The sequence below is a fragment of the Anarhichas minor genome, unplaced genomic scaffold (genome assembly GCF_050575085.1).
Source record: "Anarhichas minor isolate MPS153535 unplaced genomic scaffold, ASM5057508v1 ptg000017l, whole genome shotgun sequence".
Lineage (NCBI taxonomy): Eukaryota > Metazoa > Chordata > Actinopteri > Perciformes > Anarhichadidae > Anarhichas > Anarhichas minor.
The window spans coordinates 11,092,668-11,115,939 of NW_027466463.1; the positions used below are offsets into that span (position 1 = coordinate 11,092,668).

At 42.9% G+C, this 23,272-nt stretch overlaps 2 protein-coding genes across 2 annotated transcripts; one reads left to right on the forward strand and one right to left on the reverse strand.

The window, feature by feature from the left end:
* Positions 1–771: 771 nt before the first annotated feature.
* metrn (meteorin, glial cell differentiation regulator) lies at positions 772–4,669 on the reverse strand. Its single transcript, XM_076092923.1, has 4 exons — positions 4,343–4,669; positions 3,287–3,720; positions 1,677–1,736; positions 772–1,091 (listed from the first exon to the last, which is right to left on the reverse strand). The coding sequence occupies exons 1-4, from the start codon at positions 4,447–4,449 to the stop codon at positions 778–780; spliced, it is 915 nt and encodes a 304-aa protein (XP_075949038.1). The 5' UTR covers positions 4,450–4,669; the 3' UTR covers positions 772–777.
* A 14,612-nt stretch (positions 4,670–19,281) lies between these two features.
* stub1 (STIP1 homology and U-Box containing protein 1) lies at positions 19,282–23,203 on the forward strand. Its single transcript, XM_076093569.1, has 8 exons — positions 19,282–19,416; positions 20,175–20,404; positions 20,573–20,771; positions 20,963–21,128; positions 21,256–21,331; positions 21,457–21,513; positions 22,422–22,538; positions 23,073–23,203. Exons 2-8 carry the CDS (start codon positions 20,291–20,293, stop codon positions 23,196–23,198), a joined length of 855 nt encoding a protein of 284 aa, XP_075949684.1. The 5' UTR covers positions 19,282–19,416; positions 20,175–20,290; the 3' UTR covers positions 23,199–23,203.
* Positions 23,204–23,272: the final 69 nt, after the last annotated feature.

The window sequence follows — 23,272 nt, forward strand, 5'->3', positions numbered from 1 at the left end:
AATTGCTCCGCTATGCTACATATAGTTGCTTTTTTATTTGGTTTCCAGTGCTTGCAGCATCACACTTTCCAGATCATTCCCTTTCCGTTATCAGTGCAAATATATATTTTTTTCATTTTGTGAGGACTTTTTTTTTTTTTTTTTATAATCTCTTTAATTAATAATAGTAACACTGAGGATGACCCCCCCTAACACTGAGGATGACCCCCCCCCAGTACACGGGTAGCCAGCAAAAAATAACTTTCCCATGACCCGACATTCACTGAACAAATAGGTGCCTTAATTGTATCCTCACTGGGATACCGAGGCAGTACGCTTTCTATAGAACTTTTAATACATTTTCCTGAGTGTATTTTCAAAGCAATGACTCTCAATAGGCCTGAATTAATGGCTTGACTTAATTTATCCCGAATGGAAAGCTTTTCAATAGATTTTCTCTGAACCTGCATAATAGCATCACTGTGTGTAAAAACATGTCCAATGCCAAATGCTTATAATCTTAATTAGAAGCACGTCCCTCGTGTCACAACTCCACCAGGTTCTCTCTGACCCGGTGACTGCATATTGCACTGAAATGGTGTTTGGGGGGGGGGGGGAAAGTCCATTTCACTCCTCAGACCTTTGGGAAGTCGTTGGTGGCGCCATGGCCGCATCGCCCGACAGTTGGGACACCATGGCTTCTTCCAAAACTATGGAACAGGGCTGAGTTTGGCCCGGCTTTCGGTACGGCCTCGACTCTTGAGTGCTAGTAGACAAGCTGCCGCCGAGTTTTTAAACTCAGTCGACAGGCAGTTCGCAGGGTATCTGCTGGGCTGCTTTGGCGATGGTGTAAGCCTGCTGGAAGTCCTTGTAGCGGGGAGCGCAGCCCAACCAGGCCTCCCCAAAGTGGACCCGACCCGTGAAGAGGAAGCTGCCGGGCCCCGGTTTGACGCCACACTGCAGCAGAGTCCTGACCTCCCCCCGTCTGGTCAGGCGACCGTTGCTGGTAAACAGGGCGTACTTCTGACGAAACACCCGGGTGGCGCTGACTTTGATCACCGCTGCTCTCAGGTTATCGTCTTCCGCCACTGATCGGATGTTACCTCGCACAACTGTGGAAAAGCAGGACATTCGGGTTAATATCTTTTCTTACAAAGTGTTATGCTGTATTTTTGTCATGTTGCGCGTTTTGTAGGCCTATTGTAGCTAGTTGGGGGATTCTTTGTTGACCACCAACTGGTTTAAACGCCGTACGAAGGCCCACGCCTGCTCACTAATCCCTCTGACTTTTGTTGCCAGCTGAACTTCTCCTCAGTGCCATTACAGCTCAATCAGAGGCCTGCAGATTAGTCCACTGCTCCTTGTATCGGGGGGTGATGTCAGGATTAGTCCACTACAGTGCCTCCAGTAGGGGTTCGTGTGTGTGTGTGTGTTGGGGGTTGCAGAGAGCTGCTGTTTCACCTTTAACCTTTGCACTTTTGAGAGGAGAGAATTTGGAGGCACTGGGGTGCTCTGCCTTTGAACCCATTCGACACATTTGTAGATCCCGACAAGAAATCATTATGTTCTGAGGCTTTGCTCGGGTCTGGTTTAATTTGTTGATCTGGGCTGAATTAGAGGGGTGGATTTCTGTCTGACAATGATATTTCATTCCTGTTTTTTTTTATATTTGCAACTTGTTGTATCAGGTAACTTACCAAAGTCACTGGTGCAAACAGCCATCAGAATCTCAGTGTTGTTGCAGGGTCTGCAGGCCTCTGGAGAGACAACAAGGGGAGGAAAGAGGGAGAGTCAGTTGGTGACCTCACACAGCACTCCATACTGCTAGAAAACACATACAGTATATGCTAATACACACATATACTGAGACTCAAAGACCGTATTTCCAGATCTCATGCACAGGAATGCGAGATGCGAATCCAGACCTAAAACGCTGTGCAAAGACGGGCAACAAAAGGAGAGACCAAGCGCTACGTTCTAACAGACAGCTGCTACTTTTACAGTTGGCAGAAGAAGGACCAGTGGAGCTTTAAGGTGCGAGGCTCTTCCACCCCAGACGATTTAAAGGCCAGATGAAACTTCCCCCCTTAAAGCCTTTCAGGGTGTCTACAGTCACACCTTATCAAAGAAAGCCAGCTAGACAGGGGCCAAGGAGAAGGAGTGGGGGTGGACTTCAAAGCTTTTTTTTTTTTTTTTTTTTTTTTTTTTTTTTTTCTTTTTTAAAGGAGCACATTCACTCTCCTTTCTTTCTGCCAAGGCTTGACAACATTTCTTAAAAACTGGGGGAAAAAAAATTGCGGTGCACCTTACTCAAAGTCGTAACAGGATTTAGAAATGGCCACACAAAAAAAAAAAATCAAAGCAAACCAGCAAAGCTCTGTCTGCATGGACTAAACTGTGGCTAGAAAGAAAGAAAAAAAAAAAAAGTCCTGGCATTTTTTAAAGTTCTCCTTGTGGTTCTTTGGAGGCCCCTTGCCCACCCCTCACATTCTCCTCCTTAGTGAAAACCACTTGATAAATGAGATTCCTTCCTCTCTAGTCCACAGCAAACCCCCTTCCAAGCCTAATCAGTGTGTGTGTGCGTGTGTGTGTGTGTGTGTGTGTGTGTGTGTGTGTGTGTGTGTGTGTGGGAGGCAGAGAGATGTAGAGCGGGGGAGTAGACTCCTACAGACAAGTCTCCCTACAGCGAGGCAGCTCAACAAAGGAGAGGAGCATCTCAGCTGGGCAGAGGCCTCCCTGTCTCCTAGGCGACGGCAGTAATCCCAGAATACTCATGCGGCACCCATTCAAAGGGCTCTGGACTCTGGAGAAAGCCCCACATACTGTGCTTTTGTCCCCCCCCCCCCCTCCGCCTCCCCACTCGGCGGCTCCCCTTCTCCTACTCCAAACCAGCACGCCTCTGGGGGAAAGTTTGGCCACTTCCTCTCTCTCTCTCTGTGCATTCTGCACGGGCTGTGGAAAGCCCAACCAGCCCACAGAGACCTGTGAATCATCTTATGAATCATCTACAGGGAGGATTGTATGGAGTGTAATATCATCACTTGTGGGTTAAAACCTTGCATCCCCCAAACTTTTCAGGAAGGAAGGAAAATAACTTTAACCACAGTTCTGTGGTTTTTCTTAAGAGTTTCGTTTCTGATGCTGAGAATTAAGTTTCACCCCAAAACTTCTTCTGTACTTCCTCTGTCCCCTAATTCATTAGATAGGAATGACAAATCAAAGCCAAAACATTTAATAGTGGCTCCTCATTTGACCTCGAGTAGCCACACTCAAACCAACATGGCTGACTGTTGCCTCACTGACTCACCTTCACTGCTGATGGGGTTGGAGTCCAGCGACAGGCGAGCGGTCCAGTCCCCTCTCAGCTCGTACCGAAAGGAGGCGATCCTCCTGCTGATGTCCTGGTGAGGTGTAGCTTGCAGGAAGAGAGCCACCCGTTCCCCGGGCAGGCGGCTGAAGCAGCGTACCCTCGGTGGGGGAGAGGACTCCAGGCGGTCCCCTACCAGGAGCTCCAGGACCCCATCTCGCTCCAGGTACAGCTGGGCTCCGTGGAACTGCTCAGAAGGCTTGACGCAGGCCGTGATGAGGCCCGAGCTGCTGCCGCCGGGCCCCACCGCCACAGAGGGCAGGCGGGGCGAGAGGGTGAGGCGCAGGGCCCCTTTGGGATAGAGCCAGTCCAGTGTGCCCTCAGAGCAGTGGAGGGAGATCTGCTCCACGCTGCCCTGCTGCTGGGACAAACCACTGTGAGAAGGGGAAAAGGGAGGAAAACAAGGTTACATAAAGGTTTAGATACTATTTTTACAGGTAATAACTTTAAGCATCATCAGTGGACACTTTCCTGCAGAACTAACTGCAGGATGGACTCAGCTGGTTTAAATGTGAGCCATGCAAACAGGCAACTTATACCAAACTTTTCATTTAAAAAAAATGAAGTAGAACTTTTGCAAATCAAGAGGCAGGCTACTACTCAAGAGAAGGCCCCACTTGCTGTCAGCCTGTGGTAACAGGGGCCAGGTCATGGCATCTTAAGGGCCAAACTTCTGTAAAAACTCAAAGTCCTCTGCAAGTATTTTAACAATGTATCCTCAATTCAACAACATGCATGCATCACATGTTTTGTTATTTTATCTCCAGGTATCAGAATGAATCCTTCAGTCTCTGGTCTGTCTGGACCCCCCATGCCTCCCGCAGACAGCCCGGAGGCGCAGTCGCAGCAGCAGAGCATTAGAAACATTTTCACTGCGCCCGAATGGCAAGTCTCAACATGTTGCTTTCTACCGGCGATACACCTGTAGCATCTCTGAATTATATATATATATATTTATTCAACCAAATGCACGCATAACAATATGAAAATACTTGCCTGCCTCTCCAGCTGCACTGGTCTTCAGAATAGCTCGAAAAAGACGCGTCAAAAATGGCGAAAAGTAAAATCCAAATTGCGTTAATCCAAACCCCGAAACAAGGCATTTTCAACAGCGGATGACGCGAAGTCCAAAAAAAAAAAAAAAAGAAGAAGAAAGAGAAGATGTTAGAAAAAGATAGTTCCAAAGCTGAAAGCTCTGCGAGTAAAATCCCTCTATAAAACAAATGTGAGTCTGTGTCTGATCACCTCCATAGTTTAGGATCCTCTTACCCTGATGCGTGAGATAAGAGAACACCGCTAAACCTTCTCCTCTCTGCTCGGGACTCTCCGGGCTGCTGAACGTCAGGGGGACGCGGGGCTCTGAAGTTATTCCGCCTCGGAAAAACTTCACGGGCCAATCAGAGTCCGAGTAGTGAAACTTTAAACCACTCACACGGGGGGACGGGGGACGGGGGGGGGGGGGGGGGGGGGACGGACGTCTGACCTGCGGAATAAGTAACAGTATTTTAGGGTGAAACCAAGTTTCAATTCACTATTGTGTTCGGCACGTCTGCATAGAAAATACGAATTAACCAACATGCTGAGTGAATTAACAGACACTTTGAGTTAGTTTTATCAGTTTATCAGTTTCATTATGACATTTGACGATTTTATAATTTGTTGATTTTAATTAAAAGGGCTCTATGAATATTATCAATGTTATATGGTTATTGAGATTATTATCATTATTACTTAAATACCCCCTCCAGATATGTTTTAAGAAAAATAAAACAACTCTGCGTTGAGTAATAATGTGTGCCTGATATATATATTTTTAATTGTTTAATTAACAAATTAATTATTTAACAAAAACAAAAGTTTAACTGCTGGACACAATATATATATTTTTTTATTCAAGAATTGCACATGTTCAATTTAACAAATTGTTAGTAAGAATTCGCAAAATGCAGACATTTAAACTTTTCTGGACACAAGATGTCTGCTACTTTACTGTTCAATCGATTGTCAGTGTATGTGCACTAGAGACTGAGTTCACATCACATTTGTGTAAGTTGCATATCGGACCGCGATTGGCATACAAACTATAGTAGTGATGTCAAAAAGTCACACACACACACGGATTAAACTAATGTTTTAGGTGAGCAGAGAGAAACTTTCCGCTCCTCGGCAGATTCGTGTCATTTCATCTCTCTCATTCCTGTGAAGCTCACACATCAAAGTGAAACAACAATGAGCTAAACACATGTTTGAGTGGACTTGGAATACACCACAAAATGCTTTGTGATGCTTAGAGATCTGGGTGTTCATGTCAAGTCATGGCAATTAGACTTCGATAAACACAAAGAAAATCCTTGTAATCCTTGTTTCAATTATAATGAATCGCTTACTTTCCCAACATCCCAAAGTCACTGAACTTATAATAAAGCATTTTATGGTTTTGATCAGTAGCGTTCTTGATGTGCTTCATTCTGCATCATTTTCTAACAACACTGGCCATTTCAAAGACTTCTGAAATGTTTGAGAATAATTACCCTCGTGAGACTTCATCAAATGAAAGAGAGCAGACAGAAAGCCCCGGTCACAGCTCAACGACGCTAACCTCATTTTCAGACGCACCATATATGATGGTGATGGTGATGAAGATTTCGCCTCCTCTGGTTGTCGTGCCCTCTTGCCTTTTACCCCGCTGGGCTTTTCTTTCATGTTGTGGTATTTATAACCAAATCAAATATTCTTTTGTGTTAACACCGCCATCCATCTCCCCGAGCCAGTGACTTTCCGTCTACGTGTGTGTGTGTGTGTGTGTGTGTGTTATTGCATGTGTGTGTGTGCGTGATGAAAGTCTAGGCCCCTCCGATGGAGTTATGACAAGGCCTCAGACCGACACAATGGCACATGTGCAGAAATCCAGCTGCTTTATTGTCTGCAGCAGGACGGAGCTTTGTTTTCTGCGGGGCATTTCAAAGCAGCAGAGTTTAAAGTGCAGAGCGACAGGGGGGGGTGAGCGAGTCAAAGAAAAATGGATATATTAGTGCCTGAACTTAGTTATGGACGTCACAAATGTCTTAGCATCCACGTGTGCACAGTGTATTCAGACACGGACAGTCAGATCTACACACTTTGTCAAACACATCAGTGTGCACGCATTCATACGCGTGTCCATTAAAACAATGGCACACGCACGCTTTGTGACCGTGGTATGACCTGAACGACAGTCCTATCCAGCCAGGATTATATTCAACGCCTTCATGTGGCGTGTGTGAATAATGCTCTTATATGCACATGAGGATCTTACAGTTCAAACATACTGAGATTAAACTCATTTGATGTGTTTATCAACTGTTTAATCTCAACGTGAGATTTCATTCCTACTTCTACATACATTCCTACAAACCACTGAACCTGATTCCCGAGTTTTGGCTCTCTGTGTCCACTGTATTCTCACCGGCCCGCAAATGAGCGCGTCTTCAAACAGTGGTGCTGTACGCATACGAGAGTTTGCATGCACCTGTTAGTGCTGTGTCTATTTACCTGGTTTACGGTATTCCTCTCATCTGTGTGTGCCTGCAAGCACAGGGAGGATTTGGTGACAGTGTGGTGTCACTGGCATTTACGGGACCACGACATTGTGTGTAACTTTTGTCTCGCTGTCTCAGAAGCTCTTTAATAATGTGCTTATTTTTAGTGTCAAGAGGATTCATATCTTTCATTCAGTGTTGGGTGTATAGGTTGCATAAGAAACACTCAAGGAATCTGCAGACAGATGTTTTACAAATACTTCTTGCAAACTAGAAGAAATTATTTTAATAATTAGAATTTTTACTGTATTTCCTCCTTTTGAATTTCACACTTTTGTCTCCGTAACACAACAAACGTTCAACATGGCTGACATCTAGAACCCAAACCCTCCAGCAGGATCAAAGCCTCACACAGTATTGGTCTATTGTCATAAAGAGAGACAACACATCCTTTATATGACATGTACTGCACCAGAAAGGAGGCCGATAGGGTCTATTATTCGGATAGCGTTGTGCAGCAGCAGTATGCTGTCCGTGCCCCAGCTGAAACACCGATACCACGACCTGATCTGAGTTGAGAAGTTGAGATGTCCCCGTTCCCAGACTTTTCAGCAGCTTCCCATGGCACCTCGGTGCTAATCCGGTTGAACTGACATCGCTGCTGTTTGTTTTCCTGCACAGAGTCGTATATCTGCTGGTAATGAGATCTAAGACCATGTCAGGATACTCTGACAATCAGCCTACGTTCAGAGAGGCAGAACATGTGCCCTTCCCGCCACAGGATTGTGCTGTGTCTTGTGTTTTGCCTGGCGAGTTTGAGGTTTGTCATGAGAAACAATGTTTATGTAGCTGTGGAATCAGAGTTACAGTTGTTATTTTAATTATTGTTGGGTTAAATACAGAAAACCTGAATATCCTGAATGCCAGAGTCACATATTTTAACATACACTTGCTGGATGAGTGTATTAGTGAGTTTAAATAGTGACATATTTAGTTATAGGATAGAGGCTGTTTCATCAATGGAGTTCTGTGTTGTGATGAGTCAGTGAGAACGGTGGAGTTGGCGTTTTCCCACCTCTCGATGCAGGTGAGGGACTCCTGGTCCAGAGTCGAATGGCGGTCAGAGGCTGTGAGAGGAACCGATGCGAGGAGGAGAAATACTCGTGCTGATATTTACCCTCCGAGCCCCGATGAGAAAACTGACACCTGCTCTCTCATTGCACTTTCTCAGGATCCTGAATGTGTATGTGTTTGTTTGCATGACAGTAAATTTCTCCTTGTGCCTCTCATCTCAGTTTGTGGGACTGTGTTTGACTGTGAGTGTGTGTGTGTGTGTGTGTGTGTGTGTGTGTGTGTGTGTGTGTGTGTGTGTGTGTGTGTGTGTGTGTGTTTGTGTAAAGCCCAGTGGGAAACTGAATACAAGAGGGCCCTATACCAGATAAACAGTGTCAGAGAGGGTTGATGGCAAACGCAGCTGGAAACATGCAGAGACACCCTGAGAATGCTCTCTAATGCTTTTCTAAACATGTAATAGATCACTTAGCTTCACCGTCTCAATTCCACTAATATGACCCTTGTGTGTGATATTCAGATGAATTATCTCAAGATTCAGTCAGATTGAAACAAATCACAAGATATGTATTTTGGTACCAGCATGTATCACGTCTCAGTTTGTTCATTTTCTCCATCTATCTCTCACACAACTCTCTCCCCTTTCTGTCTCTCTCCGACACACATGTTCTTGTTGTAGTTTATTGTACTTGTTTAATCTCATTCATCATTGTCATCTGTGTTTGTGTCTCTGTGAGACAAAATCGTCTTTTAAAAGTGCTTTGAAGATGTTCGTTTTATTTATAGCACGACACGCATTAGCAATCCACTTTTTGCATTCAGCAGCTCTGAATATAACCTAATTATAGTGTCTTGGGTCAGAGGTCACAGCTGGGTGCCCTATAGGGACTTTTCATTAGCAAACTGGAGGGAAGAGAATGCAGGTGTCTATTGGACCTCTCCATCTATTGTGCCCAAATTAATGAAGTTCTAACACTCTGCAATTTTGGCTTTAGGGCTTTTCATCTGTTTTTTTAATCCTATTTACTTTTTGACACTTCAAACTTAGTATGTTTGCATTATGCAATGTGTTGAATACATATTTTGACCAATCCAAATGGTGTTGTCTGCATAGGTACATCCACTCAAGTACTGTACTTAAGTATACAATCCACTTTTAATATTTAATGCTGACAACCACAGCTATTAGTTACTTTGCCAATGGTCCATTAATATCATACATAATAGAAAACTCAAAGGGGCCAGTTTTCTGCATGATCATTTTTATAATTTTCCCTATTTAAGTTTAATAACCTCACAGCTTTTCTGAATCGTTTTCCTCTCAGAGTGCTGATCACCCATGCCTCATAATTATTGGATCCTTATCTTGACAAAGAGGTGCGATCCAGTCTGTTAGTGTAGGCAGATACTGATAGTGTCATTGAACTGACTTCACAGGGACAGCGTCAATACTGCAGCCAACCTTGATGTCCTTTGCGTTGATTCTCACATTCCTCAGCGTTCAAAAGCACACAAGGGAATAGTTTAGCTAGAGGGTAAACAGGCCGGACTCTTTTTAAGTGGTTCTTCACACAAAGTTTCCAGTGCTAGCTCAAGAGGATTTAACAGTCAGTGCTTTATTACGAGCAGCAGGCTGGGAGGAAAAAAAGGCAAATGAAAACACGCAGAATGCACTGGAAGTTTCCTGCGGTACGTGAGGTTTGAGGGTAAATTTAGATTACAAAAGCATCCGCACTCAGCACCGCAGCTTTTGATTGAGGCAAGCATGTGTCTCTCCTGCATTCCCTCATTAGAGCATGGACGTGTGTGGGTGAGCTTGCCGTGATTGCCTGCCATTTACTTGCAAAGTCATCTCTGTGAATGGTATGGCCTGTCTTGTTTTTGGAGGGAAACCCTCTTTAGTCGTCAGCCTTTGGAGGACAACATCTCCAGGCCCTTTCACTTCACATTTATGACTCTCATTAGCTGCAATTAACAGAGCGTCTCCCAGTACCACTATTTAAAGTCCAGATGAGAGTATTGTTGTCAGCAGCCCAGTGATGCTATAGTGATGCCTCAGGCCTGGTGAGTTTGATGGGCAGTGTTGTTGGAGCCCAACTGGGGGGGGGGGGGGTCAGACAGAGGTTTGCCGCTGTCTGTCTTGTTTTTGCGTTCCCACCCCCACACCACTTCTAATTGGCTGAATCAGTTTGGAGGGAAACTTAAGGATCCCTCCAAAATTGACAATAGGTATAGTGTTTTACATATGTCCACAGGAAAGACAGATGTTGCCGCTTTTGACCACATCCACATTTGAATGCCCTTATTTGGATACAATGGGAGAGAATACAAAGGGAATATATTTTGCCGGTCAAGACAGATGCATCATTTTGGCGGGCCAAGACACATTGCGATAGACTTTTTCATACTTTTGATGCTGTGGAGCGTAAAGCTTTTGATTCAAAGGGCTGTTTTTATACGATTTGACTGCTTACTCAATATCCACATCTGCCAGGCGTCAACGTCAGTCACACAGAAAACAGGGTGGTTTCCTGTCAAAAATGGTGACTTAAAGTCATTCTGATCCTGAAAACGGGTTACACTGCAACATCTAACCAGCTAACCAGCTGCTGGTGCCAGCTTCGTATCAAATATTAAGGACAAATATGAGAGTGGTACCCCGTTAAACATGTCATGTCACCCAGTGTATTGAGTTCTGGTTGTCTCACCTGCCATGTCTCCCTTCACTAAATACAAAAAATACAACAAATTGAATCATCTTCTTATCTAACATGCACTCACTTAGAATGGACATATGTGCCTAACTCAGTATTGAAAAATCTGATTAATCCTCTTAATTCTGTGCTCACAAATGTTGGCATTACAGCACAAAAAATATCATATGGACAAATGTATGTAACATGTATCAAAATTGCTACATTACTCATTAAAAACATTATTAACTCTCGCTTGTTTCAGTTGAAAACCCTAACATTTTAGAAGACACACATCAGAAACTCACACTTGTAAAGTGCTCTACATGGTCAGTTTTATTTTCTTTAGCTGCCTGACTGCACTCAATCTCCTCCTCCTCCTCCTCCTCCTCCTCCTCCTCCTCCTCCTCCACTTCTGCACTCCATCCTGCTCTGTGAATTAAGTTTGGCCAGGCTAGGTCATCCTTGGCTGTGCAGAATATAATTAGCCTGCCTACACACATAGGCGCACATACACAGACACACACACAGACTTTAAACTTTAAACCCCCCCTATTCAATGGCCTTCTGGGACAATAGACGCATGCCAATACTATGACCCCCTCGGCTAGCTCCCCATGCACAATAAACTCCCTGTTCATCCTCAAACCCTCCGCCTCCCTCAGCAGAATAATGGGACTGATAAGATTACGTTTTTACCTATCACATTTCACATCATACCATAGAAATAATACTTAGTTTAACAGTCGCTTAATCTCAGCTGTTCCTGTGGAGGTTTGAAATCTGGCTGGTGGTCAGAATTGCACTTGACGTCGCCTCAACGTGTTAAGTTTCACGTGATAAAGTTAATAATGTGTTATGGTTTTAAAGCTTGATACTGTGACGTTTGTAACCGAAGATGGAGCTGAGATTTACCATCAGAAACCACTGAAAATAACGATTTGAGGCCAAAGCTTTATACTTTTACGTGTACCCTTCAAAACTACTGCAATAATTCTTGTTTGCCAATATTACAAAAGTGCTTAAAAGTAATTAAGGATAAAGGATAAGAAATGATTGAGTGATCATTCTTCCAAGCCTTAGCAGTAATCCAACAACCATCACATTTCAGCCTCCAGATGACATTTAAAATCTCTGAATAGGGGCCATAATTGCCCACCAAATCTGAATCCAGAATGTCATTTATCTCCCACCATCTTTCGTCGTCTCCATTCAGACTCCTTGGTGACCTGCAGCTCGTCCCTGAGCCCCTATTGATCTTTTTTTTTAAATGCCATCACACACGAGCTGCCCTCCCCTTTGCTCTCTCTGCACCTGCACTTCAGCGTCCTCCGGCTCATCAATGAAACCTGTCTTTTAAAAACGTATACATCTGTTGCAAATGAGGTAGCCATTGTTGGGAGGGAAACCCTTGAGGGGACCGCCGAAATTTGGTGTCTCCCCGGCGCCATCATTGAGTAAACCCCAACCCCCAACTTACATGCACTCACACACACACACACACACACACACACACACACACACACACACACACACGCGCACACCTCTTAGTTCAGGGGTATCATATCACCTATCCCTTAGGCCAGGGTATGCTGGTGTGCAAGGTTGGATGCTCTCATGATAACAGGTGTATTTGATACAACAGGTGGGATGAATGTCGAAAGAGAAATCTGTGGCCGTTTTCTTGACTTTAACATTGTTTTGTACAGGTTTTATTTCGACAAAGCTATGCTTAAGTGTGATTATATCACACACATTGGATTTTTTTAAATACTTATTTATTTGTTATCTTTGGTTGAAGTGGCCATTACTTCCTGTTTTAGGAATATATTAGGAATTCTGCAAAGCAAACCAGAGGCGATAAATATTTGTCTCACAGCTCCATTTGGTTGTTTGGCTTCATTTTCTCCATCTGACCCACGACTGATGAACAGAGGACGCTGATGGAAGCGGAAAAAAGAGGAGTCTGTCCTTTGACAGTGACTAGTGATAGTTGTGGTTTCTTTCTGCAGTGAACTGTGTCGTCCTGCAGACGAGTGAGAAAGCAAAGGGGAAATTGAAAAAAGAAAAAGCGAACTCGCTGATTAACTAGAGCATGGAGGATAGTCCTGAATTGCCTGACACATTCGTGCATGCACACATATGCACGACTGCCTGCACTCACACACTTTATATACATGCACGTACACACACACACACACACACACACGCACACACATAAAAACATGCATTAATACAGGGATTTTGGGCCCTATCTGCACATGTATGCAGGCTAATCAGGGCCTCTCAACAGACAGAAAGCAAAGGGTCACTCAGGGTGAGATGTTTGTGATGGAAATTTGGACGGCAGGCGTAGGAAAACAAAGCTCGAGACAGGACGCCCCAGAGACGACATACTTTACACATGAGATAACACACATTGAGGAGTTACAAATGAAAAAAGGTTTAACAAAGCTTTTCTCATTCATATTGCTGATAAAGAACTTCATTGCTGGCACTTGGATCTAGAAAATATTTTGTCTGTAGATTTAATTCTGAGGGCCAGGAAAAGCATTTCATCAAGTTCTAAGATTAGAAATGGCTTGATCGCAAATCTGTACAGACAAATTCACAAGGTTAAGAACTAAACTCATATTTATGTTGACATAGGTGGCCCAACAGAATGCATGTATTTTTCTAAAATTGCTTCCTCCCCTCTAAGTTTCTCAAACTTTTTATATTACTCTTTTTCCAGCTATCTGCACAAGTAGACGCAAACTATTCCACTGATTGCATATGATCCAGTGGGGAAGATATGGTCATTCCTTCACCACTGGAGCCCAGGACACGTAGCTTTTATTGGACGTAGAGAGCATTGATGGAGGGCATCTGATGGAACCACCGCGCCTCACCGAGAAATCACACAAAGATGGGATTTAATGGTCCTTCGATTGAGCGGTTTTGAAAAGCCAACCTCTGACCCCGACCCCTCCCATCATCTAGGGTCCAGTGCTTGTCATTGGTCATTTGTCAAACGCCTCACCCTGATCTGATTACCGGCCAATTTGAGATCTGCCGACTACACACTTCTAGGATCAAGACAAGCTGCTTTCAGCAACTTTACATGACAACAAACAGCTGGATTGTTGCAGGACGAGACAAGTTTTGTTCTATTCGGGCGATAGAGATGGACAAAACTTTAGATCGGCGCCAGCCTTGGTATCTTCTAATGTCTACACAGTCTTCATTTAATGAGGAACTGATAGAAATAGGTTTGAACTAAAGCTGTCAAGAAAACACATTTCATACTGAATCAAAAGACATTTTCTAAGCATCACAAATCCCCCAGAATAAGTCTTTGTATCATCAGAATATGCATGTGCGGAAATCTCAGACTTGTATCTTCTAAATCCTCTGCGGAAAAGGATTGGAATGCACATGATCAATGGGCCCAAAAATGTGCCTAAATCTGGCTCAATTTCAAAAACCTTATTTGTCTTTTCTTGGTACTGGGCCGTTTACTCTGACCGAGCATTTTGTTCTCGGGAATGTGTACATCATAAATTTCAACAGGGAGTTTTATTGAAGCAGGAAAAAAGCTGTAAGAGCTAACGAGCCTGCTAAGTGCAGTTGTTGCAGACAGTTGTTTGTGTTGTTTGTGTTCTAACTTAAACCTTTTGTTCTCAGTATTATAGTTGTTTTTTTATTTAGTAAAATGGGGAACGGAAGAGGGGGAAAATAGCTGTGGGTCAATGAATTGAATATATATATATATCTATATATATATATAGACATATATATGTCTATATATATATACTGTATATCTATATATATATAATATATATATAAATATATGTCTGTAAGCAATATGTAAATAACTTCTTGGAGAGCAGTGGTTTCAGAATTGTGTGTGTCGCTATTCATGTGTCCGCTCATGTCTGACTGCTCTGAAAATCTTCTGCATAGGCCTGTCTATCAAATATAACACTCGCCTTTTCCTGACACGCCCTGAAGGGCTGTGCACAATCACACACACACACACACACACACACACACACACACACACACACACACAAGCACCACCCCCAAAACAAACCTCTGTCTGGCCAACACACACGCACACACACACACACACACACACACAATTAGCCCATTGCTCATTATGTCTGCTTTAGCTCTTTTGGATTGTGTTGGAGGGTGGGGGTTGGGGCAGGGCGGGGGTTGGTGACCCCAGAGAGCATGACCTAAGGGGACATTTGAGGAGTTACAGGGGGAGTAGCAGTGGGGACCGGGGGATGGGACATGGACATGCAGGGAGAGAAATTAAGTTACTTCTTGGTGCCCCTGCTGGTTGTGTTCACTCCTGTGAAGATCCCCATTGATTTTCTGAGTGAAAAACACACAAATAGTCATTAGTCACTAGTGAAATGCAGGAGCTTAACCAGAACAATTGCTTTTAAATTGATAATGAGATGAGATACAAAGCTCATTGTAATTTGAAATTACTCAATCTTATGTTTTGCACCCTGCAATTAATAACAATCAGTAAACAAATATTGTTTCCACCTATTGATATGCATCGGTTATAATAATGGTTCACTTATATATAGATGCAGCGGTGGAGGAGGGGAGGATGAATTTCCCTCTGCATCCCTGAATATCTCAGGCTCAGGAGTTTTGATTTCCCTCCAAAAACTCTTTTGTAAAACTTCTCCCCCGCCACTTATACACAGCAGCCGCCTCCACCCCCAGCCGCCACACATCAATCCATGGTGTGTGTGTGTGTGTGTGTGTGTGTGTGTGTGTGTGTGTGTGTGTGTGTGTGTGTTTTGGTAAGTGGGGGTGTCTCAGCCAGTGTGCTGTTAACCCCCCAGAGTGTAAAAGATTTTTGGACCAACACAGCTAAGTTTGAAAAACAAACTGTTTAATTTCAGTTTACTTAAGCTTTTTTTAGGTCTCAAACCAAAATACACAGAAGATATTGTGTCATTTGCGTCTAGTCTGAGAAAAAGAAAAATCTATCAACTGCATGTATAAAGTTTCTTATATAATGCATGTTCAATTGATACCAAAATCGCTGTTAATCCTGTGATCCTTTGCATATGATTTTGTTTATTCACATTGTAAAATTAAACTTTTTAGTTTGCCAGAGATTGAATTCTCCTTAACAATCCAGATGTTGTTGTTTCCCTGTTTGTTTGTGTGTGTGTGTATGTGTATGCAAGGTCTGAATAGGATGAGTTATTCCACCCCCTCCCTTTGTCAGGACGTTTAATCACGGTTGCAGAGGTGTGTGGCTGACCTTTGACCCATGGGTATCTCTAGCCTTTCTCTTACTTGCCTTTGGGTTAGCTTCAGGATATCCCTCATTTAACTCCTAACCCAAGGAGTCAGCTTTAGCAACCATTCAGAGTTAAAGCATGTGTATGAATGCACATTTACACATTTACACAGCCACTATAGATGATTAACAAACACTTCTAACCATTAAAGTCATTTCAAGTCACACATTACATTCATCAATTTTATTTTAATTTAAAAAAACATTGAAGAATGTCACTTAACTGGAGTTGAAATAAAATATATTGGGGAGTAAACTTGTTGTTGTTAATGAGCATTGCAAATGTGATATATGTATGGCAATTCACAATGGGTGATCAGTAAGATAAGGAAAAAATGCTTGATTTAGTGCACTGTATTTTGTAATTTCAAAATGTCCCTTTTTCATCCTTCTGAAGTCATTATGAGCACATCCAACAATGTTCCTATTCTAAACGCTCACTCGGTAACTTGGGGCACATGTCACATTAGATCCTTTTTACTTGTAATACTTTGTGCATGCAGATTTGCAGAGCAGCTTTAATTATTTGATGAACATTAAAGTTTTAGTTTGTGTTTGTGTTTGTGTTCTGGCACAAGAGGGATGAGCAAGTGAAGATAAAGAGGGAAGTTGTGATTGACAGCTGGCCATGTGTGTGCATTTGAGTGTCTGAGTGAGGTGAGTTTTATTAGGTGTCACAGTGTGATGGTTAATTACAGAGTGTGAAGGCAGGCTTATTTTAAAAAAAAAGTGTGAAACAGGTTTAGAAGAGTTTGTAAAAGGAAAACAATTGCAAACGTGTTTTTACTAACAAACAATGACATAAGGTGATTTATACTGACAGTATGACAATATTAGCACATGTCTGACTCTCAAATAGTCAGACATGGCGACCTTCCTTTCATTATGAAGCTGCTTAATCAGTTGAGATGTAAATTTAAACAATCAGTTCCTGCATTTCCATCTTCTTTCAGTTAAGACAGTGGAACTATTATTTTACTTTTGTGTACGTGTTGCATTCAGACCCACTTGAACAAACTGCATTAAGTCTATGAGCCTTTCCTCTTCCCAAAATGAGCAAACACACCAAACAAAGGGCCACCATTGTGGATAAATACGGCTTTTGTTTTACCCATTTGAACCTGAGGTTTCCCTTAACGCTAAGGAGAGTGTGTTCACCCTTTTTCTCTTTTCAGATGCTTTGGCGCTGAATAGCGGAGAACACTGCCAAATGGGGAAACGTCTACACAGGCAGAAAGAAAGACCAGAATCAATCAGGAAGTGGCTGCTTTTCAGCTGTGCCAGAGGAGCCGGGCAACTTCCTGGTCTCGTTGCCAAAGTGACTGGAAGCTCAGCCAGCTGGTGCAGTGGGCAGCAATTTGGGTTTGATGGGGGGGGGAGAGGATGACGGTTGGGATGCTGGACAGAGGGCAGGGAGCTGGTGAACGAGGGTGAGGCAGTTTGAATGTAAGCACTTTGAAACTGCATTCATATGAACCATCACAATGTGGAGTTTCTGTTCATCCTTTGCAAACAGTCACCAAATCTCTACAATTGCTCACACAACATTCTGTTGGAGATTTTTGTATAATCTATAACCTCTTTCTATGGCAGACAAATACACTGACATTATGTGGAAGTCAAATTGTCTTTTTTTCTCTCTTAGGAACATGATTATAAGAGATGAGTAGATATGGTATAATAGTTCAGAAATAATCAAGCCAGCAAGAGAAGCAGGTTTAAAGATATTACTGGCTTAAACTGAGCAAGCTTAAACTTTGCTCATATCAATAAGGAACATGAATGTAGATATTATTGAATATGCCTCTATTGAGATGTCAATCATGGACATGGGTCAGTCAAACCTTTATGACGTTCCCCTATATGATGATTTTTCTTGTGCAAAAAAAAAACTAAAATGGAATTCTATTTGTGTCTAATTTTTGATTTGCATGATTGGAAATCTTAAGCACAAAAAAATTTTTTTTTGCAACTATATATTTCTTAAAGTGAGAGTACATGGGGTTTGGAGCACACAGAGCAGGAATTTGAGTAAAACTGAGTTTGTTATTGTACACTTATGGATAACAGCAAACATGCATGTACATTTATTTCTCAAATTAGTCTCTGTGTGATCATATTTTCTCTATTAAATATAACTTTAAGATTTAAGAAAAAGATTAGCTAAAAATATCCCATTCAAAATAAGTTACGTGTAAGAAAGAGGTACAGATTGTACACCATTTAGTAAATGCTTGGTGTCCCTGATTTGAGTTTCACATCTTCGAATCTAAAATTGCAACATTAGTGTGTCTGTCCTCATTATTCTCTGTCACTAGTCTAAAACCCCACTTTTATAGAGATGGGACTGGAGGCTGGCTGGGTAGGTTGGGTGTTCTGGGGGATCAGGGGACCAGACTGGCGGAGATAGGTAAACACAGCTGGGGACACACAGTGCAAGTGGGTCTGCGGCTCAACGGCCTCCTTCACAAATTTATCAGTGTGTTTGCTCAGGGGATGTGCTCTAATCTTCACACGCTGATCTCTGTGCGGCGCCTTCCCAGAGGCACAACAGGCTGGGATGAAAGTGACCCCGTCCACAGTCACAGCCTTGCTAAGTCCTCCATGGCTAAACTTGAATGTTCGTTTCTTAATAAAGGCCTATAAAGGTCATCTATGGATCTGTCTCTGTGTGTGGTTGAATCTCTCTGTGGGTGGGATGGCCCTGATGATTTAATCATCTTGATCATAATCTTACCATTTTTCTGAACATGCCTCCCAAAAATGAATAGACCATTGTCATGAAGTGACAGAGTTTACCCCCCCCCCCCACCCCATTTTTTTTAATTTAATTTTTTTAATCTGTGACATAATATTTGCAGTATTTTGTCACATGCTGCTTTCGTCATCCTTACTTATCATGAGTCACAATTCCAGTCCAAGGGACTTGTAAATGAGATACATTATTAATGTCACATGATTCCAAAAGTCTTACTTATTTTTTAATAACAAAAACTCAGTGAAGATTTTGCACTTGTGTCACTTTTGAGCTTTGGATCAAACATTTGTTATTGAGCGCCATCTGCGGGCTAGTACTTAGTGCTGTGGTGCTCTCCACCCGTTGGAGCAGAACATAACTTTATTCACATGGAGGCATCCTCATTAAAATATATTTAAACAAAGATCTTTTAACACATTTCATGCTCAATCAATGACATTGACATTTCTTTTATGTTGTCTTGATTCACATTTCCTCGGAAATAAACGACTGATCTAGGCAGCAGGCAATTTGCGTTTCGTTCCTGACTTTTTTTTCAGTCAGGTGAACGAGAAAATCACGTCCTTTCGGCTTCCGTCGACGTCGCGTATGTGCTTGACGTCAGCATAACAACAACCTGTCATGACAGCTCGTGTGGGGAAAAAAATAACGATTAAGATATCAAACCATATAAAATCCGTTTCACCTGGATGTAAGATTACCTCTTTAAGGTAAGGTGTGGAAACTGCGAGTCTCAGGTACAAACTATAACTTGTGTTGATAGAAAAATAGAAGGCAAGAGGCTGTGTAGCAAATAAGCTAACCTAGCATTAGCTCATTTCTGTTTTATGAGGTTGCTCAGCGGTATTGAGATACATGCAAATACGACGTTTCCAGGCCCATGATACCTAAAGTCCAATCAGTTGCTGATGAATTGTGTTACTACAGACAATACACGCCCGGCGTAAATGGACAACATAGCGTTAGTTTACTGTGCTAGCTTAGCTAACTAGCTAACGTTAACGTCAACCTCGCACCGATCTCGTATAACGTCTATTATTAACTCAAGTTAACGACATTATCACTCTGTCTCTATGCTGTCTGCTGCAACACTTGTATCTCACATGTTAGTAAGACGAACCTTAATGACAATTTCATCGTGGTTTGTTTACAACCTCTTAACTACGTATATATGTTCCAGTTGTATAGCCTTTGCACCGTGAGTGTACAATATTTAGCTAGCTGTGCGTCTCATTTAGTCACTACTGATGTTCGCCAAATTAATAGTTAATTCGCCAGCAGTCCAGCCACCTCGCTGTATTTTTTTTGAGCTGTGTGCACAGTCAGCGAATTACACCGAATGCTTTTCGTGTGGCACCCAAGGACTGCACCTAATTCGCCCCAAAGACGCGCATTGCAGGTGCATTGCAGTGAATGCACGCCGCTGAATGTTGACTGAACTTCATATGCACCGTGTCTCTGATTCTAGTGCGTGAGATCCAGGAGGGACAGGGCATTCTAGGACCTGTCAGCTAGCCAGCCGAAGAGACGGGGAACAGGATAGGGAAGCAGGGCGAGGCGGGCCCCGCGGAGCCGGTGGAGAAGATGGCCGGCAGCCCGGAGAAGAGCTCCACAGCGCAGGAGCTGAAGGAGCAGGGGAACCGGCTCTTCCTCTGCCGCAAGTACCAGGAGGCTGCTACGTGTTACAGTAAAGCTATTGTGAGTAACCGTCATTGTGAACAAATATTGTCAAAGGTGGAATGGCGTCTTCCTAACAAAATGTACGAAATATAATGGAATTTTTTCAGCGAGTCTCTTTGAAGTCTAGTCTACAGTGCCGTGATGTTAACGTGTGTATGTACTATCTTGCTATGTCCTGTCTCCCAGAACCGTAATCCATCCGTGGCAGTGTACTACACCAACAGGGCTCTCTGCCATGTGAAGCTGCAGCAGCATGACAAGGCTCTGGCAGATTGTAAGCACGCGCTGGAGCTGGACAGCCAGTCAGTAAAGGCCCACTTCTTCTTGGGCCAGTGTCACCTGGAGCTGGAGAACTATGACGAGGCCATCGGCAACCTGCAGAAAGGTCAGAGCAAACCAGTATGAGGTGGTAAAAGTTTTGCAGCGTTTTGCGGTAGTGTGTAGAAGCAGCTTGCTCATAACTGCACAATGTCACTCATGCATCTACATTTTTAATATGTTGTCTATGGAACAAGAAACGTCAGAAGGTGACACTTTAATGGTTTACCAATGTTGCTGTAATACTGTTTTCTCCAGCTTTTAATTTGGCAAAAGAACAAAGACTGAATTTCGGAGATGACATCCCCAGCGCCTTGCGCATTGCAAAGAAGAAACGATGGAACAGCATTGAGGAGAAGCGCATCAACCAGGAGAATGAGTTACATGCCTATCTGACTAAACTCATACAGGCTGAGAAGGAAAGGTGAGACTGTGGGGCGGCAGTCAACTACGCGGTCACAATGATCTCTTGATCAAGACTGCAGATCACTGGAATATGAGTGTCACGAGGGTATAATAATATTATTTATAATAACTTTGTATTTATGCAGAGAATTTGAAGAATACAAAGAGAAACAGGACGACAATCAAAATGGAGGAGACGCTGCCAAGGTTGCATCAAAACATGCAAGTTTTATATCCGTCTTGGACTTTCTCTGTTGTTATTCTTCTAATGAACAAATATAGTAATTATATATTCTAACTGCGTATTGATAAATATGTCTGGTAACATGGAAATGTGGCCTTCTTAGGACAAGTACCTAATGGACATGGATGAGCTCTTCTCTCAAGTGGATGAGAAAAGAAAAGTGAGTATGAAAATGATTAGTATTAATCCCAGTTGAGCATGTAAGAGTTAACGATTGTATTCGTTCCCTCAGTTATTTCTCAGACCCACACATTCCTATTATGTGCGGACTGGAATTCATCCCAGCATGCAGGGAAACATTCTGGACAGGTCACCGTCACCCGTTACACGGCTGACAAACAGACGGGCACACGCTGATCACATTCACCCACACAGACGCGTCTTCGCTAACAGCACACACCTACCTCACGCCATCGTCTCCCATCGTTGACATAGCAACAGGATAAATAGACTCGAGCACAGTCACGGTGGCTCATTCCGCATTCTGTTTTTTAAGCATATGGATATTCTTTCTGCGTTGTTCCTTTTGTTGTATATTCAAATTATCTGCGACCGTCGGTGCTTGAAAAACGCACCTTTACTCCAGACAGACGGTTACCTCCCAAACTGTTTCTATGATAACCATCACTATTTGTTTGTCGTGTTTAATTGTCGTTGGTGTAGTTAGTTGTTGACTGACCTGAGGTAGTTATCATATTATTGTCAGTTAATATGACACCACACTGACTGCCAGCAGGGCGTTTGTCTTGGTAAGCTGTGAAGGCCGCTTCAGTGTAGAGCCGAGGATTCTTTTATATAATACCTTTATTTCAACAATTTGATGATATTTGTAGTACGAGCAGTGTTGCTTTTTCATATATTTAATCTAAACTGGATGATGATGTGTCAGAAAACGTGAATGTGAAATGTATTGCCAAGCAGCAGTGACATTAAGCTGTAATTAATCTGGTAAGACCAGGAAAAGACGAGATCACAAGCTGTAGGTTGTAGGTTAATCTATAATCAATTCTGATTTCATATCCATGTATCTCTTCCCATTCCTCCGGCTGCGTTTTGTCGTCTGTTCAGAAGCGGGAGATCCCAGATTACCTGTGTGGTAAGATCAGTTTTGAGCTGATGAGGGAGCCCTGCATCACACCCAGTGGGATCACGTATGATCGCAAGGACATCGAAGAGCACCTACAGGTAAAGCCATCGTCGGCTGCACGGCGAGTTTACGTTTTTGTTTTTGGGTTGTCCATCAATCTGTCTATCCGTCCGTCCGTCCGTCCGTACGCACAGGACTGTGTAATTTATTTATCTCGGCTAACTTCGGCCTCTGGTGGGCTCGTTTGGGTTCCTCTCAAAATCTTGTACCAAATGTAAACCCTCTCATTCTGTCATCTTCACACTGTGAATAGTGATTCATTTTGTACAAAGCCTATGACTTTATTTAAGTTTATCATTTTAACATCTTGTAAAAGTACCACTATTGAATAACTTAGATACAGCACCACGGAGTTTATAGCATCAACGCATTTTACTTTGAAAACCACCTACCTGAATTCATGTGGTCTGAATTCTCCTTTATTTCTATTTGAGCTATTTTTATGTATGATATGATATTATTAGTAACATTGTATTGTAGGTATGGTTATGCCCAAATAAAATGGTCTCATTTGTGTTCTGTAAATTCAACCACAGACGCCAACACTAACATTTAACCTGCTCTCTGTGCAGCGAGTGGGTCATTTTGACCCGGTCACCAGGAGTCCCCTGACCCAGGACCAGCTGATCCCGAACCTGGCCATGAAGGAAGTGATCGATGCCTTTATCCAGGAGAACGGCTGGGTGGAGGACTACTGAAAGGACCCCCACCCCCCACCCCCACCTCCCTCCCATCTCTCCATCATACCCAAACACAAGCCTGGACAACACAA